This window comes from Zonotrichia albicollis, chromosome 34 (assembly GCF_047830755.1).
Source record: "Zonotrichia albicollis isolate bZonAlb1 chromosome 34, bZonAlb1.hap1, whole genome shotgun sequence".
NCBI lineage: Eukaryota > Metazoa > Chordata > Aves > Passeriformes > Passerellidae > Zonotrichia > Zonotrichia albicollis.
The window spans coordinates 4,841,400-4,869,000 of record NC_133852.1 but is presented as its reverse complement, the minus strand read 5'-3'; the positions used below and the strand labels follow the sequence as shown (position 1 = coordinate 4,869,000).

The 27,601-nt window shown below is 40.3% G+C and overlaps 1 protein-coding gene across 1 annotated transcript; it reads right to left on the bottom strand.

Annotated features, from left to right (window-relative positions):
• Positions 1-1,028: 1,028 nt before the first annotated feature.
• SYCP1 (synaptonemal complex protein 1) lies at positions 1,029-22,961 on the bottom strand. The gene is given in 30 exon segments (XM_074531159.1): positions 1,029-1,517; positions 1,603-1,689; positions 2,007-2,153; positions 3,372-3,431; positions 3,692-3,766; positions 4,674-4,766; positions 5,436-5,546; positions 6,127-6,243; positions 7,096-7,158; positions 7,826-7,890; positions 8,207-8,267; positions 8,730-8,811; positions 9,451-9,521; positions 9,777-9,894; positions 10,383-10,513; positions 10,880-10,935; positions 11,521-11,601; positions 12,517-12,584; positions 13,025-13,209; positions 13,346-13,440; positions 13,957-14,065; positions 14,575-14,648; positions 15,215-15,284; positions 15,673-15,731; positions 17,074-17,147; positions 17,313-17,380; positions 17,773-17,937; positions 20,821-20,867; positions 21,030-21,113; positions 22,832-22,961. Coding segments are annotated over 30 exon segments (2,760 nt in total). The 5' UTR covers positions 22,932-22,961; the 3' UTR covers positions 1,029-1,373.
• Positions 22,962-27,601: the final 4,640 nt, after the last annotated feature.

The following is a 27,601-nucleotide window of genomic DNA, read 5'->3' as shown; positions in this document are numbered from 1 at the left end:
GGGAACTGGGCCTGAGGCCAGAGAGAGAGACGAGATGGAGCCGTGCACTGCTGCCATGGCCACAAGCAGGGCACCCTCATCCATTAATGAAATCACGCCCAGACATAGGCAGATGTGATTTTACACCCTTCCCTGCTGTTTGCATTTCCTGCAAGCTTTCTGCAGTGTTGCTGGCAATATTTTTGTACTTTTTCAGGTGATTGACACAGCACCTCACAGGACACACTCACAGGATCAGGAGAATTACGTGATATACCATGGATTCATGTCCTGAAAAAATACCAAGGCTCTAATTGATTAGTTACTGTTTGAGTCTAGAAGTGGGCAGTACAAACTTCCATTTTTCACTTTCAGGTGCTCATGGGGAAAGCACAGCATATTCTTACAGGTCTTTGCACAATATTTGTTAGCTACATACATTAACAAATCTCATTTACATCACTGCTCAACAGCTCAACATAAGGAACCCAAACTACTGGCCTATCCCTAAGACTACACAAAAAGAATAAAACAAATATGTTTTGCTTCCCACTTCAGCTGCATTTGGGATTTTTGATTTTTCATGATATTTTAAGATGTACTTGTAGTTTTCCTGTTATGTCTAGGCTCTGAAGTAGGGTTTGTCATTGTTGCGAAACCAAGATTAATCAAGGATTAATACAGAAATAGATGTTCTAAACTATCCTTGCACTTGTGCTGGTCCCTAGGAAGGCCGGCGGGTGATTTCTGTCTGTGTTCAAATATGTAAAGCAACAACAAATAGTTCCACACTTTATATTTCAGATAAACAATTTATTGGCATCTTAACGTTGTCTTCACAATCTTATAACATGCATGTTTCACCCCTTATGAAGCTGAAATCTTTTTAAATACAAGTAATTCTACTGAAATTTTAGAAGTTTCAAAACCATTTTAACATACTGAAAATAAAACAATCTAAAAGACAGGTCTAGCAGTCATTAAAATGCAGGAAAAAGCAAGAGGACTTCAGTAAAAGAACATACATTTAACAGCTACATTTTCTCCACTAAGTATTTATGTGTTAAGAGAAACAGAGTAAATGTAAAAGAACAGAAGTTATTTAAAACTAGAATTTCTAATGCTAGAAACAGCTTTGAAACAACTTTCTATGTAGTTCTATTTATTTCCAAATTTAAAATTGACTAATTTGTGTCCCAACATTTTGCAGCACAAGGGAGGAAAGGTGAAAGATGCTCTGCAGGGGTTGCAGTTATGGATCTATAAAGTTTATATGTGTAAAGGAATGAACACAGTATTACATACACTGAGTATGACAGAAAAATGCAACAAAGCACTAACTGAGAGAAAAACAGCCCTGCAAGCAATGCCAGGGCACTGGGCATGTCTGCATTTTAAGCAAAGAGCTTTACAGCATCTTTAATTTTCCTTTTCCTGTCCGTTTTGGAGAGCGCAGTCCAGCCCGCCTCGCGCATTCTCCTCATGGTTTTGAGTTTCAGAGCAGAGCCTGGAGATTTCACACTGCATGGAGCTGGGCTCTGGGAAGGAAAATAAAGCCATCCTTTAGTTTCTGTAAACAATCTGATTAACTGCTTGCTTTAATCTTAGGAAAGGCTAACATACCTTTTTTGGTGCTGTGGAATGTAACCGTGAAGCTTGTGGATAATCTTTGTACAAATTTTTAAATATTTCTTCTTCCGAGACTATGCTCTAATAAATTAAAAGTTAAAAGTTAAATTAAAAGTTACTTAGTCACAGTATATTAAAAATACTTTTTCTTTCCCCCTAAGGATATTAAACTATGAAAAAAAAAAAAAAGTTAAGATGTCATTATGAGGCATAACAGTTCAATAAAAAGAATGTTCATTATGTACATACAACTACAATTCCAGAAAGAACCAATAAATTAAAAATATACAGATAAATATTGGCTGGAATGTGGAAGCCCAAGCTCTTTATTTCCATTCTCAGCCCCAGCAGTGAGCACAAAGAGCTGCTCAGCCCATTATTTGTTCTCTGGCTCTTACCAGGAGGTCAGTGTGCTCAGAGCTGTCTGACTCAGTGTCCAGCTGCACAAGCACTTTCTGCTTTTTTCTGCTGCTCTGCTCTGCAGGCACGTTTGTGCTTCTTCCACTCTGCATTTTATCCACTGGAGGAGTCTTTGTAACACATGTCTGGGAAAGAAAATGTTTCTCTTTTTAGATTATATTTTATGGGGTAAGTATGGAATCTAAAGCCAAACTCAGGACTCAGTTTACAGTCTGAGTGTCCAAGAATTCACCTGACAGAAATGGTGGAACTCTGAACTTTCCATCCAAACATGGAGCAAAGACCCAAACAAAGTGGGGTGGGGTGTAAATATAATTTTTTATACTATTTTTGTTGCCAAATGAGGAGAATGAAGGGGAAGCTATGGAAGAGCTGAGTTTCATGGCACACTGTATTTAAGTTCTCCATGCTTATCTGCAGAAATTCAGGTTATTCTGAACTGTAGCCACTACGTTGGACTCTATCAAACATCAAAGAAAATGGGAACAAACAAAACTGCAGGAAAAGGCTTCCAGAGAAAGCTTGATAGCTACATCAAGATTGGTGTTTCTTAAAATAGTCTTTTCACTAGAAGTGAAACTGAGAAGCATTGAATGGTCCAGTGCAGTCCTTTTTAGACAGATAACATCAAAATAGTGCTGCATTCCATTGTTCCAATGTGAAAACCACAAGTGAACTCCTGGCAGGGAAGAAGGGTGAGTTCTGCAGTCAGGACTACTTTGATAACTTGACCATTTTTACAGCTGTATCAGCTTTTTTCTCTTCCATAGAGGAAAAGTGCCTTTACAAATGGACACTTTTAAGACTAAGTAAAACAATTCTAGAGACATAAAAAAATCAGCAACTGAGCAAGAAAAATTACACACTGGGAGCCCTTCCAGAAACTGCTGTCTAATATCTCCATGGAATGGTGTGACCCTTTAAAATCCCTTCTTATCCCAGGGGAAAAAAAAAAATCATCTACAGAGAAGTAAGAAATACAGGCAGAAAAATGCAACAAGAAAAAAATCACTGTTAGGAGTTACAGAACTTCAATGTTGGACTGTCCAAGGGGCTTCCTGTTCTGAAGAACACATTTTTTATTTTTACTTTTATTTTTTTAATTTTAGGAATATAATTTGGAGACTTTCTATTTTTTACATGAATAGATTCATGGTATAGATCTAAACAAGGTTTAGGAGTCCCAGGACCATAAGTTTGTATTTTCTATAATTTAAAAAGTTTGAAGTCAAAAGCATTCCAGTGTCTTTTGTTGAATGCAAATAAACTCTCATGGCACTTCAATTGATTCTACACATATAAACACTCCCAAATTCTAACAGCAGTTAAAAAGTTGAAGTTACCTTGTGTTTCTTTTCACTTTCAGCAATCACACTGCCAGAGTGCTCTTTTACAAGATTCTCCTACAAAAGAGTTATGTGACAGCAAGGAAATATTTATTTGATTTCAGTTGCTAAAAATCTTCTTGGTGTAATGACAGAGCACAGTCTATAATCACAGACTGTTACAAAGCTCACACAAATCTATGACCAGATTTAGCACAACCCCAGCATTCCAAAGTCACTGTTTTTCTGTTCAGTTTCATTTCTTACCCAACTCCTCCCACAGCACAAGCCCAGGCCACACCTCTCACCCCCACTGCTCAGGGAATAAAAAACTCCACCTTTTCTTCCATTTCTGCTCTCAGTTGTTCCTTAAGGGAGGACAGTTCCCTTTTCAAACATGACAGCTCATTTTCCTACAAACCATTAAATAAAGGACAGGGTTAACTATGCACAGCCCAGGAAAAGGAAAACAGTCCCAGGTGAGAGAGCAATTAACAGGACACTCATTAGATACACAAGATAATTCTATGTGCTTTTCAGCCCTATACTTGAAGCTTTGCTTTAGCTTGTTTAACAACGACTGAAGCACTGTAAGAAACAGGTATTTGATCAGAAATGTTCAAGGTAATACCTTAAAACACTTGGGAGAACAGAGGTGAGAGGGCACAATCTAAATATTTAAAACAAAAGTTTCCTATTCAAAGTGGGGAGTCAGAACACGACCCACTACCTGGAGGAGCAGACACAAACACACTGCTACCCCAATTTATTTTTAGAAACATTTTGAGTTTTTAGTGCTCAGAATAAGATCTGTTGCAGCATGTTGGGTGGCACTGCTACTGGTAAAAATTAAAAGCACACTGGAAAAGTTCCCAGAGAATGTCTCTGGTGGGAAAGACCCCAGAGGACAGCAGGAAAAAGAAACTCTCTAAGCAAACTGAAAAAAGACTTTTAGAAGTCACAAACTGACTGAAGATCACATCTTTTGTCTCCCTGTGTTGTTGGTGGGCAAGAGGGAGGGATTGGAAAAAAGGTGTTTTAAAGTTTTATATTAATTCTCATTACTCACTTTTAATTCTATTAATAATAATTTTTTACACTATTTAAGTTTGACTCTGCTTTACCCTCAAAGTGTTTTTCTCCTAATCTTTATCTCAACTCAGTCCTTGATTTTTTCTTTCCCCTCCTCTGCTCAACTACAGCAGAGAAAAATGAGTGAATGTATTTTTTGTGTGTGCCTGCACTTAGCCAGTATAAAACCATTACACAAGGACATCAGCCCCTTCACTGAATTATTGACCATTGCAAAGTGCTCCTTACCAGCGCTCTTTCTGATGAGAACTGCTTTTGCTGTTTCATTTTATATACTTCTAACTCTGCATCTTTTTCTTCAACCATTTTATCATATTCATTCTGTGGTAAAAAAACCAAACCAACAACAAACTCAAAACATGTGACTAAATGTTGCAATTATAGAGTTATCCAGTCTTAAAACATCATTTTTTCAAACCAGGCTCTTAAGATTCAGAAAGAAAAGATTCATTGATGCTTCTGCAAAAACTGTATAACAGGAAATGCTCAATTCAACTATTATTTTGTGGACTGGCAGAGAGTGCTTTATTTCTGTGCAGCAATATGTGCTCAGCACTAAGAGCCAGCTGTGCCATCATTATTAATGTATCTGCTAAAGATATTGCAAAATGAGGAATAGGAAGGTAAACTAAAATGTGTCAGGCTAAACTGCTGACAGTCACTAGGTAACCTCTGAGAAAGAGGCCAAACTGATACTGAAAAATATTACATTCAGATGGTATCAAAGGAAGCCTGAATTGAAAAAAAATCTAAGAATCCCAGAAGAAGTTTAGATGACTGGAATTTATCTGGCCATAGGAATGTGTTCATAATCTTCAAATGAATTTGATTTTAGATGATGCAAAGTGCAGCATGTGTTCAGCTTCCTTTTCCCAGACTCAGGCCTGTTTCTGCTTTTGAAAGGTCATTAATGTAGTGTCACAAGTTATAAACATGATATTGACATGGTATCACCCATTGCAAACCACAGCAAGCAGGAAAACCTCTGACCTTGTGCTTTTCCATCAGTGCCATCATCTCAGTTATCTTGTGCTGACATCTGGCATCAGTTTCTCTCTGTATCATTGCAGTTTCATCACAAAGCAACCTCATCTTTTCTACCTGTCAGTAATAAATTGCATTTCATTCATCAATATAGCAATATTTTTTTTTTAAATCTTAATTTCTTCTTCCCCCTGTGGGTACAAAGTTTGCAGTCCCACTTGGGCTTTATTTGCTTTCAAGATCCCTTTGCAATCCCTCATCTTTTCAGATTGTTAAAATGGGCAAGATCAAAGGCACAGCCATGGCAGGCAAGCTCACTGCAAACCAAAAGGCCATTTCAAGCCCTCTGCCCTAACATTTCTTAGCATTGCCATCAAAAAATGTGCGGGCAGAAAAATACTAATGTGGGAGAAGTTATAATCTAATTTAACTGGGCTGACTTTATACCAAGGGTGGAATTTCTTTGAAACATATCTAGAAAGAAAGAATTTTTAATGGAGTTCTCATTTTCAAAGACATATTCAAGTACTTCAACCTAAGCACCTAATGTACTAAAGGTTTGCTCACAGGGATTCACAACAAGTTCCATTTATGTTAATAAGACTGAAATATGAGCAAGGACTCTGGCCAATAAAGCTTCATAAAAACATTTTAAATTAAAAAAAATTAAATTGCAGTAAAAATTAACACCTCTCACCTCTTCACGAAGTTTATTTTCATTTACTTTTCTTGTTTCTATGTCTCTTTTATAGATGTCAACTTCTTCCTTATGTTGCTTGTTCATATTTTCCATCTCTAACTGCAATTTATTCACCTTTGGAGAATGCAGAATTGCTGCTGTTATTTGTTTAGGAATTACTATGTTGATGATTTTTTCTTACCTGTTATTTTTGAGCACAAACACTGTTACTTTTCAGGGATGATTCAAATGTTTCCTATTTAAAAGTTCAGGTTTTTTTTTTTTAATAAAGAGTTGAACTTTGGCCTGAAGTGAGTTAGAAAATACTCAGAGGAACAATGGCAACAGCACAATGGGGAAGACTGCCCTAAGCAGTCACCCTAAATCCTTTGAACGGCTCAGGAAAAAACAAACACAGATGTTGTTTTTTTTTTCTCTCTTGTAAATCTGTATCAGATTTTCACAGGTTTTATGGTACATTTTCCTCCCAGCTGTGTATTTTGATTACAGTTTTTCCTTTTAAGTTTATCATATGAATATCCTCAAACACTCCACTTTTCTTCAAGTGCAGTACCCAAAGCTGGACACAATATTCCCATCAGAGGGACTGACACTGCAGAACACATTTAAAGAACAGACTAAATAGAGTAATATTTACATATATATATGTATTTTAAATGCTTTTCTGTTACAATGAGGTTGCTGAACCCTGTTCAGTCCACTATCAATAACAACAACAAAAAAAAAAAAAAGGAATGGGTTAGAAACATCATTAATTGCAATTTGAATCCATCTCTTAAATGTCCAATAGTCAGTGCCCAATGATTAAAATGGAAGCATCTTCTAAAAACTATGAGCTCATTCCTGCAAAGTCTGTATCCCAGATCCATAAACCAGCTCAGAATGTATTTAACAAGTATTATCATTACTTACACTGGGACCTAAAACCACTCACCTCATACTCTACATAATGTTATTTAAACCTACCTTCCCTTCATAAGTATTGCTTTTCTTGCTTTCTGCAGTAATTTTCTTTTTCAGCACCTTATTCTGTTGAAATTAAACAAAACAAGCACTGCACCTTAATAAGTTCATAGAATTATGTCATGGTTTAACTGCATCAAGATATTCCAGCTTTCATCAGGCAAATAACTCTCTGTTGTGCAGCTCAGGTTCCAGAACAATTCTTCAAACAAATGAATGTTCAGCTAATTTCTGTGATAACTACTGTTTCTTCATGACCTTAAGAAAGGCTCCTCCTGAGCAGCAGCAGGGAATAACAAATGAGGTACAGAATGGGAATTAAAACTAAGATGCTGCTGACAGAAGGTGTGAAGATGTCATGACCAAAAATACAAGTTATTTATTTTTACAGTGAAGTTACTACAGTTTGTGCCAGAGCAGAAATTTTTTCTACTAATGGTAACTGAGATACTCATTACAAATACATAAATAACACTATGCACTAGATGGAAAAAAAAAAGAGAAGTTTATTAAAGATATTATTTTTGCAATTGCTTTTTTCAAATTAAGGCTCATTTAACAAATAAGTGATTCCTAACATGACTCCCTAATTTGCTCAGGGTCAGGATAAGAAAGGAGAATTTTTAAGTTACATAGGTGTATCTAAAGACATCACAGCAGACACAAACCTGCTGAAAAGGCAACCCAAAGTATAATGTGTTTATGTATTTGTGACATTAAAATCTCTACACACCTCCTGCTGCAACTCTTCAATGCATTTGGTTTTATTTTCCGCCTGCTTCTTTAAATTATTCATCTGAAAGAGATGTTTCAGACATGAATTAGTAAGTTCTACAAATGACTCCCTGTGTGAGCAATTCCTGTAAATGTTCTCAAACCTGCCCTTGCACCAGTCTGGTTTGTTCCAATGGGACTGAAACACCAACTGCCGTTGTTAGAATAATCAGAGTTTTAGCCATAAAGTACCACAAGATGTTAATTAAGAGCAGTGAACCAGTTCTTTAGTGGTTATAGAGTTAAGAAAGAAGAAGAAAAAAAACCCCAGTATCTTCACAATTTCAAAAATGCACTGTATGAAGTTCCCTACACCTATGAAAAAATGAATTTTCCCAATTATTTTCTAGAATCTTCAATGGCTTTTCCTTTCTTGAAATTTAATTTCCAGTACTCTTAACCTGAAATTACAATTGTAAATCTTGGACTTTTACAATGAAATTTTGAAATTTGCTGAAAACCCCAGGTTGCTTTGAACCAATAGAAAGAAAGTAAAAATGTTTGAATCTATTTAAGCTGAAACTCACACTACATATAAAAAGCTAATCCAGAGCCCATCCATCACTGAGTGGGTATATGAAAAAACAGAAAAGCAGGTTCTCTGTTTGCCTGAAAACAAACAAATCTTTAATATTAAACTTCCAGCACAGAGTGAACATCCCAGTGACTGTGCTTGTCTTTTGAAATACCAGGGCTCGCATGGGGACACACAATGGCACAGCTGGCAGCAGCTGGGAAAGAAGAAACCTCTGGCAGAGATCACATCCCCCAGGCAGAGCTTTGCAGAAAAAATCCCAACAAAGATTTTACATTGAATGCTGTGCTACAGGTTCTGTAAGATAGTTTCCTGACACAGGACATACATTTTCTTCTCTTTCATCCAGTGTACTTTTCATCTCTTCACCTGTCTTTGCCATTTTCTCCTTCAAAGACTCCAGTTCATTTCTAAGTGCCAAATTAACAAGCATTAGTAAATATTTCCTTATTGCCTTTAACTTATTTTCAGTACTTCTAACAAACCCATGTTTTATTTTCTAAAAAGAGCTGCTAATGTTGATGGGAACTTCATAAGCTGCTCAATGAAAATGTTCTTAAAATGCAGCAACATGCCCAGTAAGTCAATATGTGAACTGTCCATACTTCTTGTAAGTAGGAAAAGATGTTCCAGGAACCCAAGGAAAATCCATCCTGACCTGGACTATTGCAATGCAGCTGTAAAACATGGGAGCTGCCTATTGAACTGGGGATACAGAGAGTAACTCTGATCCAGTTTTACCTTGTCACATTTAATTCATAACCTTCAGTTTCCATTTGAATTTCCTTCACACCTGAGATGTCTAATGCAAAACAAGACAGCTCCTACTGTGTAATACAAAATGATGGCAATCATTGTTCCTGCAGCAACTGGTACTTCTAATCTGAGAAAATTTCTACTTGGCCAACAGCAATTCTGAATAGTTTCTGTTTAGTTATGTAATCTAGAATAACATTAATCAAAAAAGTCCCAGAAAGCAGCATTTGAACAGAACAAACTGAGTCTACTTCCTTTAACAATATCAGATATTAATATTTGTTTTTACTTGCCTTAGCTGGCTATTTGCCTCTTCTAAATTTTCAACTAACTGCTTTGTATTTTCTTCTTTTTTCTTACTATCCTAAATAAAGACCAATGTGTCAGCAAAGAAATAAAATTCAAAGTGACTTCTTAAAAAATTCAAAGACATCCAAAGCACACTGACCTGCCTTGTTCACAAGTGTAAATACACTTCCTTTCCAATTCAAATACAAAAAATAGCTCAGGTGCTCTACAGACCCAAATCATGTTGCAGCTCATCATCTAATTTGTGAAACTGAGTCATTTGTCAAATTGAGTATTGTCCTTTCAAGAAAGATGGAAGTTTACAACTTGCCTCTTGTTGTTCTTGCAGCTTCTGGAGTTCTGCAGCCACAGCATTTTTCTCTTGTGCTGTTTGTTCCTTCTCTAGTGAAAGCTTACTGAGATACACTGTTAGCTGTTCATTCTTTAACCTAATTTAAAACAAATAGCCAAGAGGAATAAGAAGATGCATTTTGGAATCTCCTTTAAATAAACATACCCATTATCAAGTGTTATTCCATGCTGAAAGAAGTCCAGGTCTTTATTTACAAATATAAGCTTTGCAGGAGAGTCAGAGAGATGTAAAAAGGTGACAGAAGAAGGAAAGAAAATCAAAGTCAACTTTTATATAAATATAATGGTTAGTGAAGATGATGTAGTTCAAAACAAGATTAACAATGATTTCAGAAACTTTCTCTTCTTGTTAAATAAGTCAGAGAGATATGGAACAACTACATATGCCATAGAATACCTACAAATAGAGAAAGTGGAATTTAGAAATGTAAGTATATAATTAATGTCATATATGTGGTTTAAAACTTCTATTAGAAAACAATCATAGTTCATTTCACTGTGCATTAAAGCAACTTCTATATTACACCAAAACTAATTCAATATTATATTTTCAAAATGATCATACGCCTCTTGTTCAAGATCTGTTTTCAGAGTCACAAGCTGCTTTAAATAATCTTGTTCCTTCTCAGCTGTACTTGTCAGTTGTGCCTTCAAATCCTGCAATTCTTTCTGCAAAATGAAAAGGAAGAGTTTTGAGTATCCGTGTGCAAACTCCAACTGCTGGAGGTTATCAGACATGAGCTAAGAGCACAAGGCTTTCAGAAGAACCCAACAACATCCATGCCATGGATTATCCAGATTGGATCTTTGCAGTCTCTGCTGGGATCTGGAAGTGGTGTGAGACAGTGAACTGTGACACCAGTGCTGCTCATGTCTGTCCCTTGCTATGAGTTTCATTACCTGGGCTGCAAAATTAGGGTGGGACCCTGCTCTGGGTGCTGTTTATATGTATAAACTTGTATACAAGTCATGATGTGCAACTGCACTATTTCTAAAAACATGTTACTGTTGCCCGGCTTCAGACCTCTCTCATCTGGAGAGCATTTTCATTTCTCTCTCCATGTTTTTCTCTCTCTGCATATTTTCTACAGTAGCCTCAAGATTCTTCTTCAGTAAAAGTCCTCCAATTTGCCCATTTTAGAAAAGGAGTGAAACTCAGTTCAGATCACTCAATGCACAGATTATATCAACAAGCAGACACAGTAAAATGCACACCTGATTTCACACTATCTTAATTTTAGTTGATATGGATTCTTGTTAGGCTTGTAAATATAAAATCATAATGAAAATAAACCTCTGTTAAGAGTGTATTTCATATAGCTTTGACTGCTGTGACAGAAAATGGGCCTGTGTCACAGCACAGCAGGGTTCACAGAGGCCAGAGCTAATTACGTTCCTGGAAGGAAGAAAAAATGGGAAAACTTTATATCCAGAGGGAGTGGCATTTGAACAGGCATGAAAAAAGAAGGAAATAACCAAAAAACTTGAGAAGGAAGACCAAAAACATGGGAGACAAGAAAAACCAAAAGCACAGGAGACGGGACAAACAGAGGCAATAAAGAAGTTCTTCAAAGAAAACACTGAAATTGTGTGTGAGAAAGTTTAGTAGAAATGTTAAGGTTGACTAGATGGAATTTATTTATGGCATTTAAGATACTTACAAAGCAAGAGGAATTTCATATGAAGAGCAAATGCCATGAGATTAATAAAATGAACATTTACCAGAGTTTCTGACAGCTCTTCAAGTTGCACTTCTTTATCACATTTCAGTTTAGTCATCTCTTCTACAGCACATAGAATGTAAAATTAATGTAACAGAAATGATTTTTTCATATTTAGCAGGCAGTATAAAACAATTTTTGCAATACCCAGTTCTCAAAACTTGTTGGATTAATTAAGAAACTGAAAAGCTAATTCATGACTTAATCTAAATGTAGACTTGAGAAAATGATTCAGACATTAGCAAATCTGTATCTGAAGAGAAACTAAATATTTATCTTAAATAAAATTTAGAGCCTATTATGTTTTCCACAATTATAGCTTCAGATAAACCATGGACTGTAAGACTAGAGTGTTCTCCAAATATTGATGCACCTGCATTGTTCCAGAAAAAAAATCTGAACTGCTGAAGGTATCACATGGATATGCTGAGAAAGGAAACCAGTTGTTACTAACTTCCAAATGGTTTCTATGTGCACTTTTACAATTCTGGTATTTTTTGCAAGTACTCAACAGCAAGGCAGAGCTCTTACTCTGGGGACTAAGGAGCACATCCCTAGAAACCACAGGATATCAAATTGATGATATTTAAAGACAACCCCTGCCAGCATCATTGCACTTCCAGCACGGGGAGGGCCACAGAAACCTCCATGGGAGGGTTTTATCTCTGCTGCAGAAGTCACTCCTGGCCCCTGCAGTGCTGCTGCTCTGAGCTGCAAACCAAAATTACCTCCAGAGGAATTCATGCATGAATGGTCTGACTATTGGAGCTGTGCACAGCACTGCCCTTTGGCTGCTGCCAGTACCAGTGACCCCCAAAGAAAAGGGATCAGCTGAGTAAAAATAAATCCAGGCATTCCTGACAGGTACAGGCACTGTAAAATCATTTCCCAACTACCAGAGACAGTCCATTTCCAGACAACAGCAGAAAACATTTTTATTACTGCCCAGCTCATTTTCTGCCTTTCTACAAGCCTTACCCAGTTCAGCAGATTTATTCTGGAGCTCCAAGGTAAGTAGCTTTGAATCATCTTCAGATTTCTTTAATCTACGAAAATGGTAAATTAAAAACCCCAAATGTAGAGTACAAAGCACTGCATTTGAAACTTACAGGACAAGAAGACAAAGTCTTACCACAAGCACTTTAAGAACATTTATCTTTCAACAGGCAGGTGATAGATCTGCCTGCAACACACATCAAATTTCACTTTTACAACCTCAGAACAGTAGACATAAAAGTAAACAAATATATACCGACAGAAATCTGTATTTCTTAAAGAGAGAATTGTGAAAATTGGAGGGGGCAAAAATTTACTTTTTATACAGTATCAACTATCACAAACAAAAAAAAATTACATTAAACTCTCTGCATTTAGACCACTGTGGGGAAAAAACCTCCAAATTTCAGCTTCATTTCCAATTGTTATTGATTTCGTCATAGACTGCAACCTGTAAGATCACTCTTGGAATTTAAACTCATTCATTTACCTATTTTGCTCTTCTTGCAGCAAGCTTTTCAAATTGGCAACAGAAGTCTCAAACTCCTCTGTCAGGGCTGCAAGCAAAGCCTTCATTTTTTTACATTCTTCCTCCTGCTCTTTCTTTTCTCCAGTGACCTGAATTAATATTTTCACTGTAGTCTGGAACTCAGTTTCCAAGTTCTTCTGAGCAACCTTCAAGACACGATATCATTTCTAAACATCTTTTGCAACAAACAGCTACAGCTGTTTCATGTCTAAAGTATCCATAATTACTTATGCAAATACTCATCCAGTCTATTTCTACTGTAAAACTATAAGCAAGGTGTACCTCTGCCTTTTGCAATGAAATTTTAGCCTCTTCCAGCTCTGCCCTCAAATGTTCTTTACTGACCTGGGATTCCTTTAACATTTCTTCATTATGTACTAAACAAAAAAAGATGTTTATATTTTAAAAAATAGGATATTTACTAAAAAATGCTGTTAAAAATGGAAAATTACATACATTTAAAGAATGTAACAAAGACCAATGGTACTAATATCATCTACTATAAAATAATATATAAAATTTGAATATAGATGGCTTAAAAATATTGAAAATCAAATTCTGAAAAGTTTCCTCAGTGACATCTGCCTGACCGTACATTTGCAAAACTGAAGCAACATATTTTCCCCTTGTAATTTTCAAGATCTCTCACTGCTTGACTCACCCTAAAAACTGCCCTGCCAGTCCTGCTCCCACATGAGCAGCTCCTGCTCCAAACAAAAATAAGGCCTTCAAGGACCCAAAATTCTGCTGCCAACCAGCAACAGAATAAGACTATCATGGCCCTGTTTCCTACGCTTCTATAAACAATTACATCTAATAAATAAACAATCAGAAACAATTAAATTTAAATTCTAGAAACAATTACATTTAAACACAGCAGGCAGAACGCTTACATTTTGCTTCCATTAAGTCAGCAATCTTATTTTGTGATGTCTGCAGTTGAGCCTTGATGTCTTTTATGGCATCATCTTTTTCATCTCTCTGTATGGTAAGAGCTGAAATCTAGAAAAATGGAAGAAATATCATCATGAAGTCTGGAAAAGGGACAGATATTAATTTTCATTTGTACCCAGGTATGATAAGCAGCCATTTTGCTGTCATTCAAGTTAGATTAGACATATAGACAGACAGACAGACAGACAGACAGACAGACAGAGATAGATAGATAGATAGATAGATAAATAGATAGATAGATAGATAGATAGATAGATAGACAGAAAGACAGACAGACAGAAAGACAGACAGATGGATAATATTTGTCTAGATATAATCTTAGCCAAATATTGATCAAGTCACATTAAACAAAAAAGTTCTCCAATTCAAAACCAAACCATAAATTCCAGGAGACTAAAGATACTGAAACACCAGTAAACTTAGCAGAATTTGACTTAAATGCAGCTTCAGATGTTATTTTGTCTTTTTTACTAATACCCAGAAACACTTCTTGGCTCTTGCATTGTCCCTTTAGGCACAAATAAAGCTCTACATATTAGATGGTAAAATGAGCAAACCTGCTTTTCCTTTTGACTGACTTCCAGTTTGCATTCTTTCTCAAACTTGTCCACTTTTTCTGCTTCTTCTTTTACTTTGGAGATACAGTAACATCCATAGTTAACATTCTAGCTGAAATATACTCCAAGTTCAATACAACTTCCACTTTAAGATTGCTTGGAATTGTACAGCTGTACCATTTGTTTCCCAAGAGTAATTGCTGAGGCAATGTTTGATTTTATAATCAAAATACAAACAGAAAAGAGCATGTGAAAATGAAACAGGAACATACCAGGCTGTACATACAGAGAGAGAGCATTTAGCTAAAGTTTCTGTAGCTATACACTCGTGCATTATCATTTAAATAAGCAAACTATGGGAAGTAAGTATTGATCTCTAGACTGTACTTCACAGACAAAACTTCAATTTTGAGTGACTGTTTAAAAATAAAGTTCCAGCTTTGGCCCAGTGGAACAGCAACAGAAAGGGCCAGGCAGTGACCAAAGGCAGCAGGAATAAAAGAAGGGTCCCAGTGTCTCAGTGTGAGCTGCTCACCATTCCAGCACTTCACATCTGGCTGCCCTGACACTGCATGTGTAACACAAGCTATGAAGTACAAAACTGAGCCAGCTGCATAAACTCAATAAACAGAATTCTCACATTTGAAACTCATTTCCAATCTGTCGTTCTCTGCTTGCACACGAAGCTCTTCAAATGCCACTGTCATTCTCTAAAAACAAAATTTTATATTTGAAGTTCAATACTGGAAACCCTGGCACTTCTCCAGGGGCTGCTGCCCACCTCAGCCATTCTGAGGAACCAGCAGGAGCTGAAACAGAGCCCAAAAAGAAGCCAGAAGCTGTGGCAGTGACCCAGCACTAAGCATGCATCACCCAGATCACAGGGATCTACATCCCACACACTGCTGCACGTTCTCCATTGAATGTGTTTGATATAACACAAAAATAATTCTTGAAAAGGGATTGAAAACCCAACTTCCTGCATCACACATGACCTGATACCCACGCATGATGGATACAAACAGTATTCCAACATAAACATGGAACTCAGCTCAGCTCACATAACTCACATTCCTTTCATCCAGCTTGCTCACTTACTTCTACGTTGCTGTGAAGTTCCTCATACAATTGTATTGTTGCTTCCTTTTCCTGTTCATCTATCAAAGCAAGAACATATGAGAAAGTTTTTCTTTTGAACAAGAATGCCAGCTGTCCAAGTCATGATACTTAATCAGCATAATGAATTAACAAAGGAATTATCAGCTCCATTCTTACTAAATAAGTCATTATGAAACATGGTGCCAAAAGTTACAGAATCTAGGGAAAATGTGTATTTCATTGAAACATATTGCAACCTCAACTTTTAAATTTCCTTCCTAAGATATTTTTTTCTGTGAAAAGTGCAATTCTGGATCAGTTTATGTGACCATGTTAATTATTACAGTATTAATGCTGTTGAATAATAATGTATCAGAACTGTTAGTATTTTAAACTGTAATCTACGGTTTAGCACTGAATTTTTTCCTATCAGCAGATACCTATAACCACAGAGCTGTCATTATAAAATTGCAACACTCCATGTCCATTTTTTCCTTCTTTCCTTTCACTTTTGTAATTGATACTATTTTTTCCTAAGAAAATAATTAAAAAGAGAACAGTAAAAGAAACAGCTATCAAAAAAGAACAGTACAACTATATACACGTGTTTCTAGAATTAAGGCTAAAAAGAAATAGACACTTCTTAAGTATCCAGGATCAAGTTAGTAAAATTCTAATGATTATAATACCAATTCTAAATTGCATATAAAGTAAAATTCCCAATCAATAACATATTTTAAAACCTCAAGAATTTAAACTTCAATAAGTTATCCAACTGTCTTGGCTTGTTCAGTTTCATGAGAAGAATTCCAGTTACTCATTACAACTTGGGGTTCAGACCTTTTTTCCCCATAAATGTGTGATGGCTGAAAACAGGAAAGGTCAGCTCTGAAAATTTGTTACAGAGTGCTGGGAATTTATAGTAGATTCTACTGCCTAAAACCAGGCATGAAGTGTCACTTATCATGTCTGAATACATTCCCAGAGTGTGGCTGGGACTGCAAAGCTTCAATGGGCTTAGCAGCCTTGGGGAGCCCTGCCCTGCTCTGCAGTGGCTCCAGTGCCAGTCGGGGCTGGGGGCACTGCCTCAAACCTGGAGCAGTGTTTGGGCACCCAAGGAGCTCCCAGGCTGGCAACCTTGCAGCAAACAATCTCACTGCCTTCTAAAGCCCTCTGCATTCAGCACTACAAACCACAAGTCTGTTAGACCTGGGGCTTCACTTCCAATTTTGTGAGCCACTTAAAATTCACTTCTCATTCTGAGAGCCACATCCAGTCGATCTCAACTGTAGAACTTTTCTGAACAGCACGAGAAATTTCTTCTTCTTGCTTCTGTTTTTGAATTTAGAGCAAGCTAGAAGCACATTTACTCTGATAAATAAAAACTAAAAAAGCATTTACATTTGCTGGTCTTCTCTGTGAAGCGAGTGCAGGTTTCCTTGAGCAGATTACACAGATGCCTCGAAGCAGCAGCTCTAAAGGAGGGAAAAATATCATGTTTGCACAGGAGTGCACAGTACTTTGTGTACCTAAGGAGTAACAATGGAAATGACCTTCAAAATTTAACAGCTACAAAAAATTGCCAACATGGAAACTGATTATTTCCACCACAAAAATATATCCTTGGTTCTATTACTTACTCTTTCAAGAGATCTTTATTTTCACATATCTCATCTTCCAGTTTCAAATGGAGTTTCTCATTTTCAAACTGATTTCATGGGGAACAGATGCAAAAAAACACTGTTATTGAAAAATATATTAGAAATGCACTTGAACTTCTCAAATCCCTCATGAAAAAGTCATTTGGGGCATCAGTAGACAGAAGTCTGTTTTATCTGGTATTACACGCTGAGTCATCTTTTGCATGAAAGATGCAATAATTAATGAACAATAATTTACCAGCAAATGAGACACTTACAGGTATATTCTTCATACACACCCTCACACAGGACAGGTGCCTGCACCTTCTCAAAATACTCATTTTCTCAAGGCACAAACCAAACTGCAACAGTCTTTAATATTTAATGTTATCAATAATAGTCATACTGAATCAGGAAGCACTGAACTTCATCTATTCAATGTACACTATACAATACTGGCCTGCAGTTCTTGAATGGCTTTATTCTGTGCTTCAATAATCTTTCTATTCTCTTGGAGTTTTCTTTCTTTCTGATTTAGTTCAGTTTCCACAGTCAGTTTCCACTGCTTGATCTTCTCAGCCTCTTTGTAGAGTTTTGAGAACAATTCATTCGTTGTTTCTGGATTCTATTAAAACAGGTTCCACAAGTTAATCTCAAATACTATCTAATTAATAGTATATAATATCTAATTAATACTGTTGTAGATAATGCATTTATCTCTTAGAAACATCACAAGAGTAATATTTTTTCCACAGATGGTGATATAAGCTTATATATGATCAGGAGCCCAAGTTTCAATCTTTGTGCATCCTGTGTGTATGTATCAAAAGGCATTACAGAGCACACAGGAGAAACAAATACAATGAAATATCCCAAACCCCCTTCAGACATCACCAAATAGATGGGCTTAAATACACGGATAACTGCAGTCCACCAAAATCAATAAAAATTTTGCCAGAATTGTCAGTGAAGCCAAATTTCCTTCTAGCAGGTTCTTCACCCCATTTCTGTCCTCTCCTTCTGACAGACACTGCTGAGTTAAGTAAAAGCAGCTTCAGAGACTTTGCCCAGGAGTACCTGTGATATTGCCATGGACACACACAGAATCACAGAATCACAGAATAATGAGGCTGGAAGAGACCTCTCAGATCATAGAGTCCAACCTATGCCCTGACACCTCAACTACAGCACCAAGTGCCATGTCCAGACTTTTTTAAACACATCCAGAGATGGAGATTCTACCACCTCCCTGGGAAGAGCATTCCAGTGCTTCATTATTCTTTTAGTGATTTTTTTTCCCCTAATATCCAACCTATCCCTTCCCTGCTGTAGCTTGAGACTCCGTCCTCTGGTTCTGTCAGTGCTGCCTGGTGAAAGAGACTGACCCCACCTGGCTCCAATCTCCCTGCAGGAATCTGTAGAGAGCAATAAGGTCACCCCTGAGCCTCCTCTTCTCCAGGCTAAACAGCCCCAGCTCCTTCAAACATTCCTCACAGGGCTTGTGTTCCAAACCCCTCACCAGCCTTGCTGCCCTCCTCTGGATGTGCTCCAGCATCTCAACGTCCTTCCTAAGTTGAGGGCCCAGAACTGGACACAGCACTCAAGCCTCAGCAGTGCCCAGTACAGGGGCAGAATGAGCTCCCTGCTCCTGCTGCCACACCATTCCTGATCCAGGCCAGGAGCCATTGGCCTTCTTGGCCACTAGGGCACATTGCTGGCTCGTGTTCAACCAGCTGTCACCAGCACCCCCAGGGCCCTTTCTGCCTGAGCACTGTCCAGCCACACTGTCCCAGCTTGGAACCTTGTAGGGGATTTTTGTGGCCAAAATGTGGAACTCAGCACTTGGACTGATTAAACTTCATGCTGCTGGACTCTGCCCATCCATCCAACTGATCTAAGTCTCTCTGCAGAGCCCTCCTTCCTTCCAATAGATCAACACAAGCTCCCAGCTTAGTGTCCTCTGCAAATTTACTCATGAAGGACTCAATGCCCTCGCCCATGTCGTCTATAAAAATATTAAACAGAACTGGCCCCAGCACAGACCCCTGAGGGACAGCACTGGTGCCTGGCTGCCAGCTGGGTGCAGCACCATTCACCCCCACTCTCCGGCCCGGCCATGCAGCCAGTTCTGAGCCCAGCACAGAGTGCTCCTGTCCCAGCCATGGCTGCAGCTTCTCCAGGAGTGTGCTGTGGGACACAGCGCCAAAGGCCTTGCTGGAGCCCAGATACACAACACCCACAGCCTTTCCTGCACGCACCAGGTGGTCACCTGCTCACAGAAGGAGCCCAGGTTGGTCAGACATGACCCACCCTTGGTAAAGCCCTGCTGGCTGGGTCTGATAGCCTGGCCATGCTGTGAGTGCTGTGTGATAGCACTCTGTGTGAACTGCTCCATTATCTCACCTGGCACTGAGGCCAGGCTGACTGGCCTGGAATTACCAGGATCCTCCTTCCTACTTTTTTGTACATGGGTGTCACACTGGCCAGTGTCCAATCATCTGGAACCTCACAGTGAGCCACAACTCCTGATAAATGATGGAGAGAGGCTTGGCAAGCTCATCTGCCAGCTCCCTCATCACCCTGGCATGGACCCCATCTGGACCCAGGGATTTATAAATATCCAAGTGTCCCAGCAGTTCTCTGCTCACGCACGGAGCAGGAAGGAAAACCACCACCCCTGTGCCCTTAGAGCACCTTGAAAGTGCCCTACAAGCAGTGCTGGGCCAATGGTCGAGGCAGGGAGAGCAACACACGAGCCCTAAGGATCCTTTGGTTCACTTACAACAGCCCCAAACACCATCCTTGTTTTGGCTGCATCACAGTTTTGTTACAGTCCTGATGGTACTTTAATAGCTTAGGATTAAAAAAGTCTAAAGAGTTGTCAGGGATATGAAAAACAGCACAGAGAGCACAATAAATGTGTTTTATTTTGTGGTAGCAAACAGTGTTTTGTAGCTGCAAAGTACAGAAGCTATTGCAAAAGAAATGAGCTGTACTGAATTGTGCTATAGCAGAGATGTGCTGGTAAAGACACTGTCAAGAGAATCCAGTGCTTGAGGAAACCACTGAATTCATTGTTTTACAGATAAAATAAAGCCAGAATAAAGGCAACTGGGATAATCCACTTCAGTTTTGCAAAGAATACTCTGACTTCAACCCTTCTGCCCCTCAACAGAGTATTCAGAACCAGTTCCACAAGGATACTTAAGTGTTTAAATCTTACTCTAATTAAAGCTCATAGACTTTGCAGACACTTCAAACAAAGAAAAAAACAACAACAATATTGCAATCACCTTAATTTTTAAAGATTAATTTCCAGGCATGTTCACTAAATCACAAGTATCTCCTCTAAGTGATTCAGCTTTAAACAGGAGACAGAAAACATTATTCCCTTCTGACTACTTCCTTTAGCCCTCAAATATCTACTGAATAATGCTTTAGGCACTGTTTGGGAACAAATTCAAAAGACCCCAAGGAATTAGATGTGCAGAGTTGATACTTAGCTGACCTCTTCATCTACTTCAGAGCAAAGTTTCACTTGCTGTGAAATTGTATCTGAAACATGAAGAGATTTTGATCAATGTATTTCTAAAAAAAGTAACAGTGAAACTGTATTTAACAGTTACAGACATGAAACTGTGAGACTACTCATGAAAATTAAAACTTGACAATATATAAAAATCTAAAGAAGGTGCATGGCAAATATTCCAATCGTACCTGAATCAGTGATTTCGCCACGGCTCGACACATCGAATGGCAGCTTAAATTCATCATCCGAGCATCTGTTGATACCCTGCACAAATTTAAAAATTAGTTCCTTAAGAGTAGATTTGCAAAGGAGAATTATAAAAGCCAGAAAAAATCCCTACAGATGAATGTGAAAATAGAATGTGTCATTAATTAAACAGCTGCCTACAATTTTGGGTACCAAGGTATTGGTAATGGCTTTGGAACTCACTTCTTACTTCCCAGTGGTTGATCAAACTGTTGGTGTCCTGCAGTTTGATTTATAGACTGTGGCCAAAGAGGAGCTTTCAACGCAGGGAACTCAGTAGTTCCTGCCTGTCTGGGCACTGGTGCATGGCAAAGGACTCAAGGAGAAAAATTACTTTTCTAGAGACTTCAGTAGTTGATATTTCTTTTTTGCTTTACTTCCAAGGGCACTTCTAAACCATATCTGATTATGTTTCAATATGAAAATACCCTTTTACAAGTTTTTGAAGTCACAGAAGTTCATCCTGTAAACAGCTAACTCATCTGATGTCAGAATATCCTGTTTGAATCTCAACATATTTCATAAGGAGCTTCGACATGAAAAAATAACTTGTTGAATTCTCATAACTCAGTGTGGGGACAGAACATTTTCACTGCACACCTGATCTGGTGAGACCAAGACACCAACGCCAGTGCGAGCACCTGAGTGGGGCCTGTGGGAATCCATAAAATCAGAGGGCTTTGGGAAAGCTGCAAAAACTGCAAAAGGCAGGACTTTGAGACAACAGAACTGTGATCAGAGCCAAGCAGCAGCCATGAGATAGGTCAACAGAAAAATTATGCAAAAAGTAGAAAAGTAAGGACAAATAGAACAATGGTCTGTGTATTAATGCTTGGCTGGAATAACACCCTAAGCTACAGAAAAGTTTATCTAGCAAGATATTAGAAAGTTCTAAGCTTAATAATGGAGCTCTGTGCATTGTGTTTCAAGGCTTACAAGCAGGTATTGTATTCAAAATAAGCAAGCATTGTTTTAACCAAAGGTACATGTGCTTATAGTGGTTGGATAGAACTGCTGTCAATATGCTTTTGCTTTGTGTGATTGGTCAAAAAACTTTTAAAGTAAGTTGTCACATTAAGTTCTTTGTCTGCTGCCTGGGATGTGAGCTGCTGGCATCTTCCCATTGTCCCATGTAATGACACTGATGCTGGAAAATAAAACAGCTCAAGGCAGTTCCTCAGCAGCCCCATCCTGTTAGTGATTTGTACACAGACCCCGGCCAGCGATAGAGCCCTGCTCGCTCTCTGGGCTGAATTATCCACAGCAAATGCGGACTTACAACACAGAGCGGATGCTCCAGAAGATGATTCCCTTCAGTTTTGAGAGAACACAACAACAAAAGTCTTTGAAATTCAAACCGAAGATGTCTGTGCATGTGCCACTCTAGGCATACGCACAGAAATGAGTCGAGTGCAGGAGCCGTCCCGGCCTATGCAGGGGCAGATGTGTGTGTGTGTGCTCTAGCTCTGCCGGGGCAAGGGGCAGGTGTGTGTGTGCTCCAGCCCGGGACAAGGGGCAGGTGTGTGTGTGCTCCAGCCGGGTCTCTTTGGGGACAAGGGGCAGGTGTGTGTGTGCTCCAGCCCGGGGCTCTGCCGGGGCACTTCCCGGGCCCAGCACTGTCCCCGTGTCCCCGGGGAAGGGCCCTGCGCTTTCCCCCCGTCCCCTCCTCAGCCGCGGCCTCCAGAGCAGCACAGCCCGAGGGGGCGGCCGGGGGGGAGGGTGTGTGGTATGGGCCGCCCTTAGCGGCCCCGCGGCCGAGCGCTCACCTGGGATCTGCCCGCAGACACCTGCCCAGCGCTCAGGCGCGGCGGCATGAACAATTTAAAGCGGTTTTCCTTCTCCATGGCTCCGATAAAAGGGCGGGCGGGACGGCCCCAGCTCCCGGCGGCCGCTGAGGGCGGGCGCGAAGGGCGGGAAGCGGCAGCGGCCCCTCAGCGCGGGAGAGCCCTGAGGGGAAAGGGGGGGTCCCGCCTGCGCAGGGAATAACTGGGGGAGTCCAGTCCTCCCGTGGGGGAAAAGCGTGTTTTATGATTGCCTTTTCGCAAATATTAAAATTAATATTATATGTGTTGTGTCCGAAAGTTATGCTGTATTAATTTTCTTAAGTACTGTGTTAAATCTAGTTTTAGGGTATAGCATAATGTTAAAATAAAAACTATGCTATGTGAGATACTTTTTTTAAAGAAAGGACTCACAGCGAGATAGCGGCCACAGGACACCTAAATCTTTCAGAGAAAGAGAATTTATTGCGCTCTTATCAGAAGAAATGAACTTCTTCCTGCCTGCTCAGGCATGAAGACTCCGTCAGGATTCAGAGGAAGAAGCTGACACTGATCAGACAGAATCCTGTGTTTGAATGGAATTTATTCATCATGTATGAGGGGTATGAATATGCAACAGGCTATTGTTTTTAAGGGTTAATCCTCTGTTAATGTGTGTCCTTTTTCAGGCTTATGTTGCCCAGAAGAAGTTGCCCAGACGTCTGGAACTCTTTGCTTCTATTATCTCATATTGTCCTAATTCAAATTGTCCAAATTATTAATACTCTAATTATAAAAGTATCTTATGTAGCATAGTTTCTATTTTAACATTATGTTATAACCTAAAACTAGATTTAACACACTACTTAAGAAAATTAGTACAACATAACTTTCTAACACACAACACATATAGTATTCATTTTAGTATTTCTGAAAAGCCAATCATACAATATGCATTTTTCACACAGGTAATGCAGGCCCTGGAGGCATCTCCTGAAGGTGGCACAGCCCCAGCAGATGGCATTGGTGAGGAGGGGGCTGCTGGGGGTCAGTTTGGAATAACTGTGCTGTCCTAGGGTGACGTTGGTATCCTCATTCGTGTATTCTGTTTATGCTGGATATTATGTTCTGTGCCTTCAAGACTGGCTCTGAAGAGCGAAGTTTTGTTTTGGTTTTGTTATCAGCCGCTCCCCCATGGCTGGCAGGACACAGAGATAGGGCACTACATGGTGCTGCTTTTGCTTTTTGCTTGGCTTTTTGCTTTGGTCTTGCTTTTGTTTCTGCTCATTAGTTAGTTTAGCTAAGCAGTCTGAATTTTTCCCTGGACTGTTTTCCTTTCCCTTTTTTGGAACCACTCAAACCTGCTCTGGACTGGGACCTGGGAAACACCGAGAGTTTGCACCTTGTGGCTGCAGCAGCTGCCCCAGCACCAGAGGGACTGATAACAGACAGACCACTCCCAAGAGAGACTTTCTGAATTTGTCATCTTTTTCAGAGTGGTGAAAGAGTTTTGTCACCTGGTATTGTTCATTTTGTGTGCTGGGGGGTGTTTTACCTCTTAAATAAACAGGTTCTTTCCACTTCTCTCCGAGGAATCCTTCCCGAACTGGCTGGGGGGAGAGGCCGTGTGGGTTTGCTTTCTGGAGGGGCCCCTTTGGAGGTTTTCTCCCACATTTGCCCTAAACCAGGACAAAATTTGGTGCCCAGTGTGTGGGGCTTGAGAGAGAGTGGAAAAAACCCTGGTCTGACAGCATTTTTGTTGCTGTTACTCTGTGTTGGTATCAAGCAGTTAATGGCCATGTTTTTTGAATTCATAATGTCTCTTGGGGTGGAGGCTTGCATGCATTTCTGGTCCCTACGTGCGGAGGATCATTAACAGGACATCACACCATGATCAATATGATCAAGCCAATTTATTACAAAAAGCAAGCCATTTTTTATACTGTTCTCTGTTGTTCACACCTCAAGCTAATACATGATTGGTTAAATCCTTTTTACACATGCATTTTAATATTTCAGGTAATTTTAGTTATCTTTCTTCTTCATGCATCTCGCTGTGTTTTTCTTGTCTGCCTTTGCATCCTGAACCGTCTGCTGCTGAGCGTGTTCTTCTTCTTTTGTGCTCTTCAAGGGCATGGTGACCTTACTCAGTTTCTATGAAGGCCGGATTGTGCATATGTTGCATATGTCCATTGTCCTGCAAAAAATCCTCAACACTCCTCCCAATGCTTTCTGGTCATTCAAGTGCCCTTCAGCTGACTGGTTTCATGCTTTGAGCTTCAGAGAATTGCCCAATCTTTCTGAAGCTCAAATAAATATCATAGTAGTCAACATCTTAATTGTGTTTATATCTCACAAAATTACCTTTTCTTTTGTCTAAAACTGTTACTGTACAGAAATCTCTGGGAGATGGTGGACATGTCAGATGCTGCTGGGACATCCCAGAGCACTTGGACCTTGGCTCTGCACAAGAGAGCTCTTCATCCCCTTTCTCTCTTTTCCTCCCTCTGGGCATGGAGGGAGCTCCTGACTTCAGCGTGTGACTCGTGTGTGCAAAGAGCAAATCTGGGCAGAATTGGGGCAGGAAGGGTTTGGGGAGACCTTAGGATCTGTGCTTGGCAGAGAAGGTGTTTTCCATTGCTCTGAGGCTGTCTGCTGTGGAAAGTGGATTTAATATCCACCAGAGGGATGACTTTTGCATTTGCTGGAGCTGTGCCTTCCCTTGGCTTTGTTGGCTGAAAAGATACAGAGAAGCACACACAGAGCTACCAACTCCTGGATTCCAGCACTGTTCAGATAGAAATTCCAACAGGAGTAGGGTCAAGACGTGTGCTTGCCTTGTGGTCAGCCTTCAATACCCCTTGGTCTCCCTGGGCCCTTCCCCCAGGTGGGCCTTGGGGTCATTTGGTCCCTCAGGAGCTGGGCTGGGGGCTGCAGAGGTGGCTGTGGAGCATTGCCTGTGCTGTGCCAGGGACTGGCAGACACTGCTGGGCTGGGATAGAGGCTCTGGGGGGATTGGGGTTCCAGGGCAGGGCAGGGCTGGGGTTCCAGGGCAGGACAAGGCTGGTCCTGCCCCTTCCTCCGCCACACACAAAATGTTTAGAGCCAACAATCTCCTCCAGTCTGTCACAACAGGGAATGCTGGAAGTGAAATCCCAATTGTGGCCATGGGCACCTGGCTGAGAAGGACAGCTCTTTTCCATAGGAAGGAAAGCACAGAGCTCAGTGTTTGGAAGGCAGGTGAGATGTCCGGTTTATCTCGGCTGTTTGAGGGGCCTGAAAAGGCCCGAGGTGGCCTTGGGGCAGCCCGCGTATCGAAGGACGAGAAGAGGCTTCAGTTCTTCTTTCGGTTTTTATGTTTATTAATTGTTTATCTAAAAGATGTTCTTTCAGCCGAACAAAGATCTGCTCAGCAGTCAGCCATGGGCACACTGTCTGCCCTCCCGGGCAGCCACGTATCTTTATACCCTTTGTTACGTGTACAATATTTATCATTTTTCCCCAATACCATCTATTCTTATAACTCGGTGTACTCTCAGTAATAACCAATCCAAAGGTGCCACCGTGGCCAAAGAAGATGGAGGAGAAGAGGAAGAAGAAGAAGGACAGGACACACCCCAATTCCTCCATCTTACTCCTCTAAACCCCCCTGTACATAAATCCTAAACCCTGTGTCTCACCCTCTAATTAACTAATCTTTTCACCATTCACCCTGTGAAGCCCTCATCCTTGTCGTCTCCTGTGTAGGGTTAAAGTCCAGCTACCAGACACTTCTGGCAACATTCCAGGACTCCCGAGCCCCCCAAGGTGGTCTCGGAGGCTCAGCATCTCAGGACTGAGATCTTGAGATCCGACAGTGAGAGTCTCACTAGGCAAGGCCAGCCAGACTTTTCAGGAATGGCAGATTTTTGTCTGGGAGCAGTCTTTGGATATAGGGAATTCTGGAGGTGGAACACAATCTCAGCCATGCGTGCCTGGAGAAGTAGGACAGTTCTTTCTCATAGGGAGGAAAGCATGGAGCCTTCCCCAGTGTTTTGGGGATAGATGGGAGGTGACTCTCCTGAAACCAATGCCTGCCACACTTGTCCTGGCAATATTCCTATGGGAAAAATTTGGAGTTGAAATCCCAGTTCTGGCCATGGGTATTTAGAAGAGATTGACAGTTCTTTTCCTAGCAAGGAAAGCACAGAGCCACAGTGCTCCAGGAGCTGATGAGAGGCAGCCCTTGACATCCCAACATCAGCCAGAGCTGTCCACTGGCTCCTGGGAGGCCAAGCCAGCCAGGCCTGTTCCATGTTCCCTCGGTTCCATGGGAGCCAATGGTCCCTTGCTTCCATGTGTCCCTGAGGTGCCATAATGCTCCCTTGGTGACACGAGGCCCTGAAGGGTCCCAATGGTCTCCATGGTTCCATCAGGCCCCACAGAGCCATAATGGTCTCTGGGTTCCATGAAGCCCCGCTGTGTCACCATGGCCCTTGGCTCCATGGGCTCCAGTGGTGCCACCCATGGTTCCATGAGGTTCCATAGTGTCACCACGGTGTCCTTGGATCTGCTGGGAATCTTGGTGTGTTCCCAGTCACCCCCAGCATGGTTACAGACACTCCCAGTATATCCCAGTTGCCCTCAGCACACTCACAGTCATTCCCAGTCACATCCACTTGGCCCAGTAAGGTTCCACTTTCCACCAGTATGATCCCAGTCACTCTCAGTGAAGGGAAGGGACCGGGATGGATTGGGACAGGCTGGGATGGACT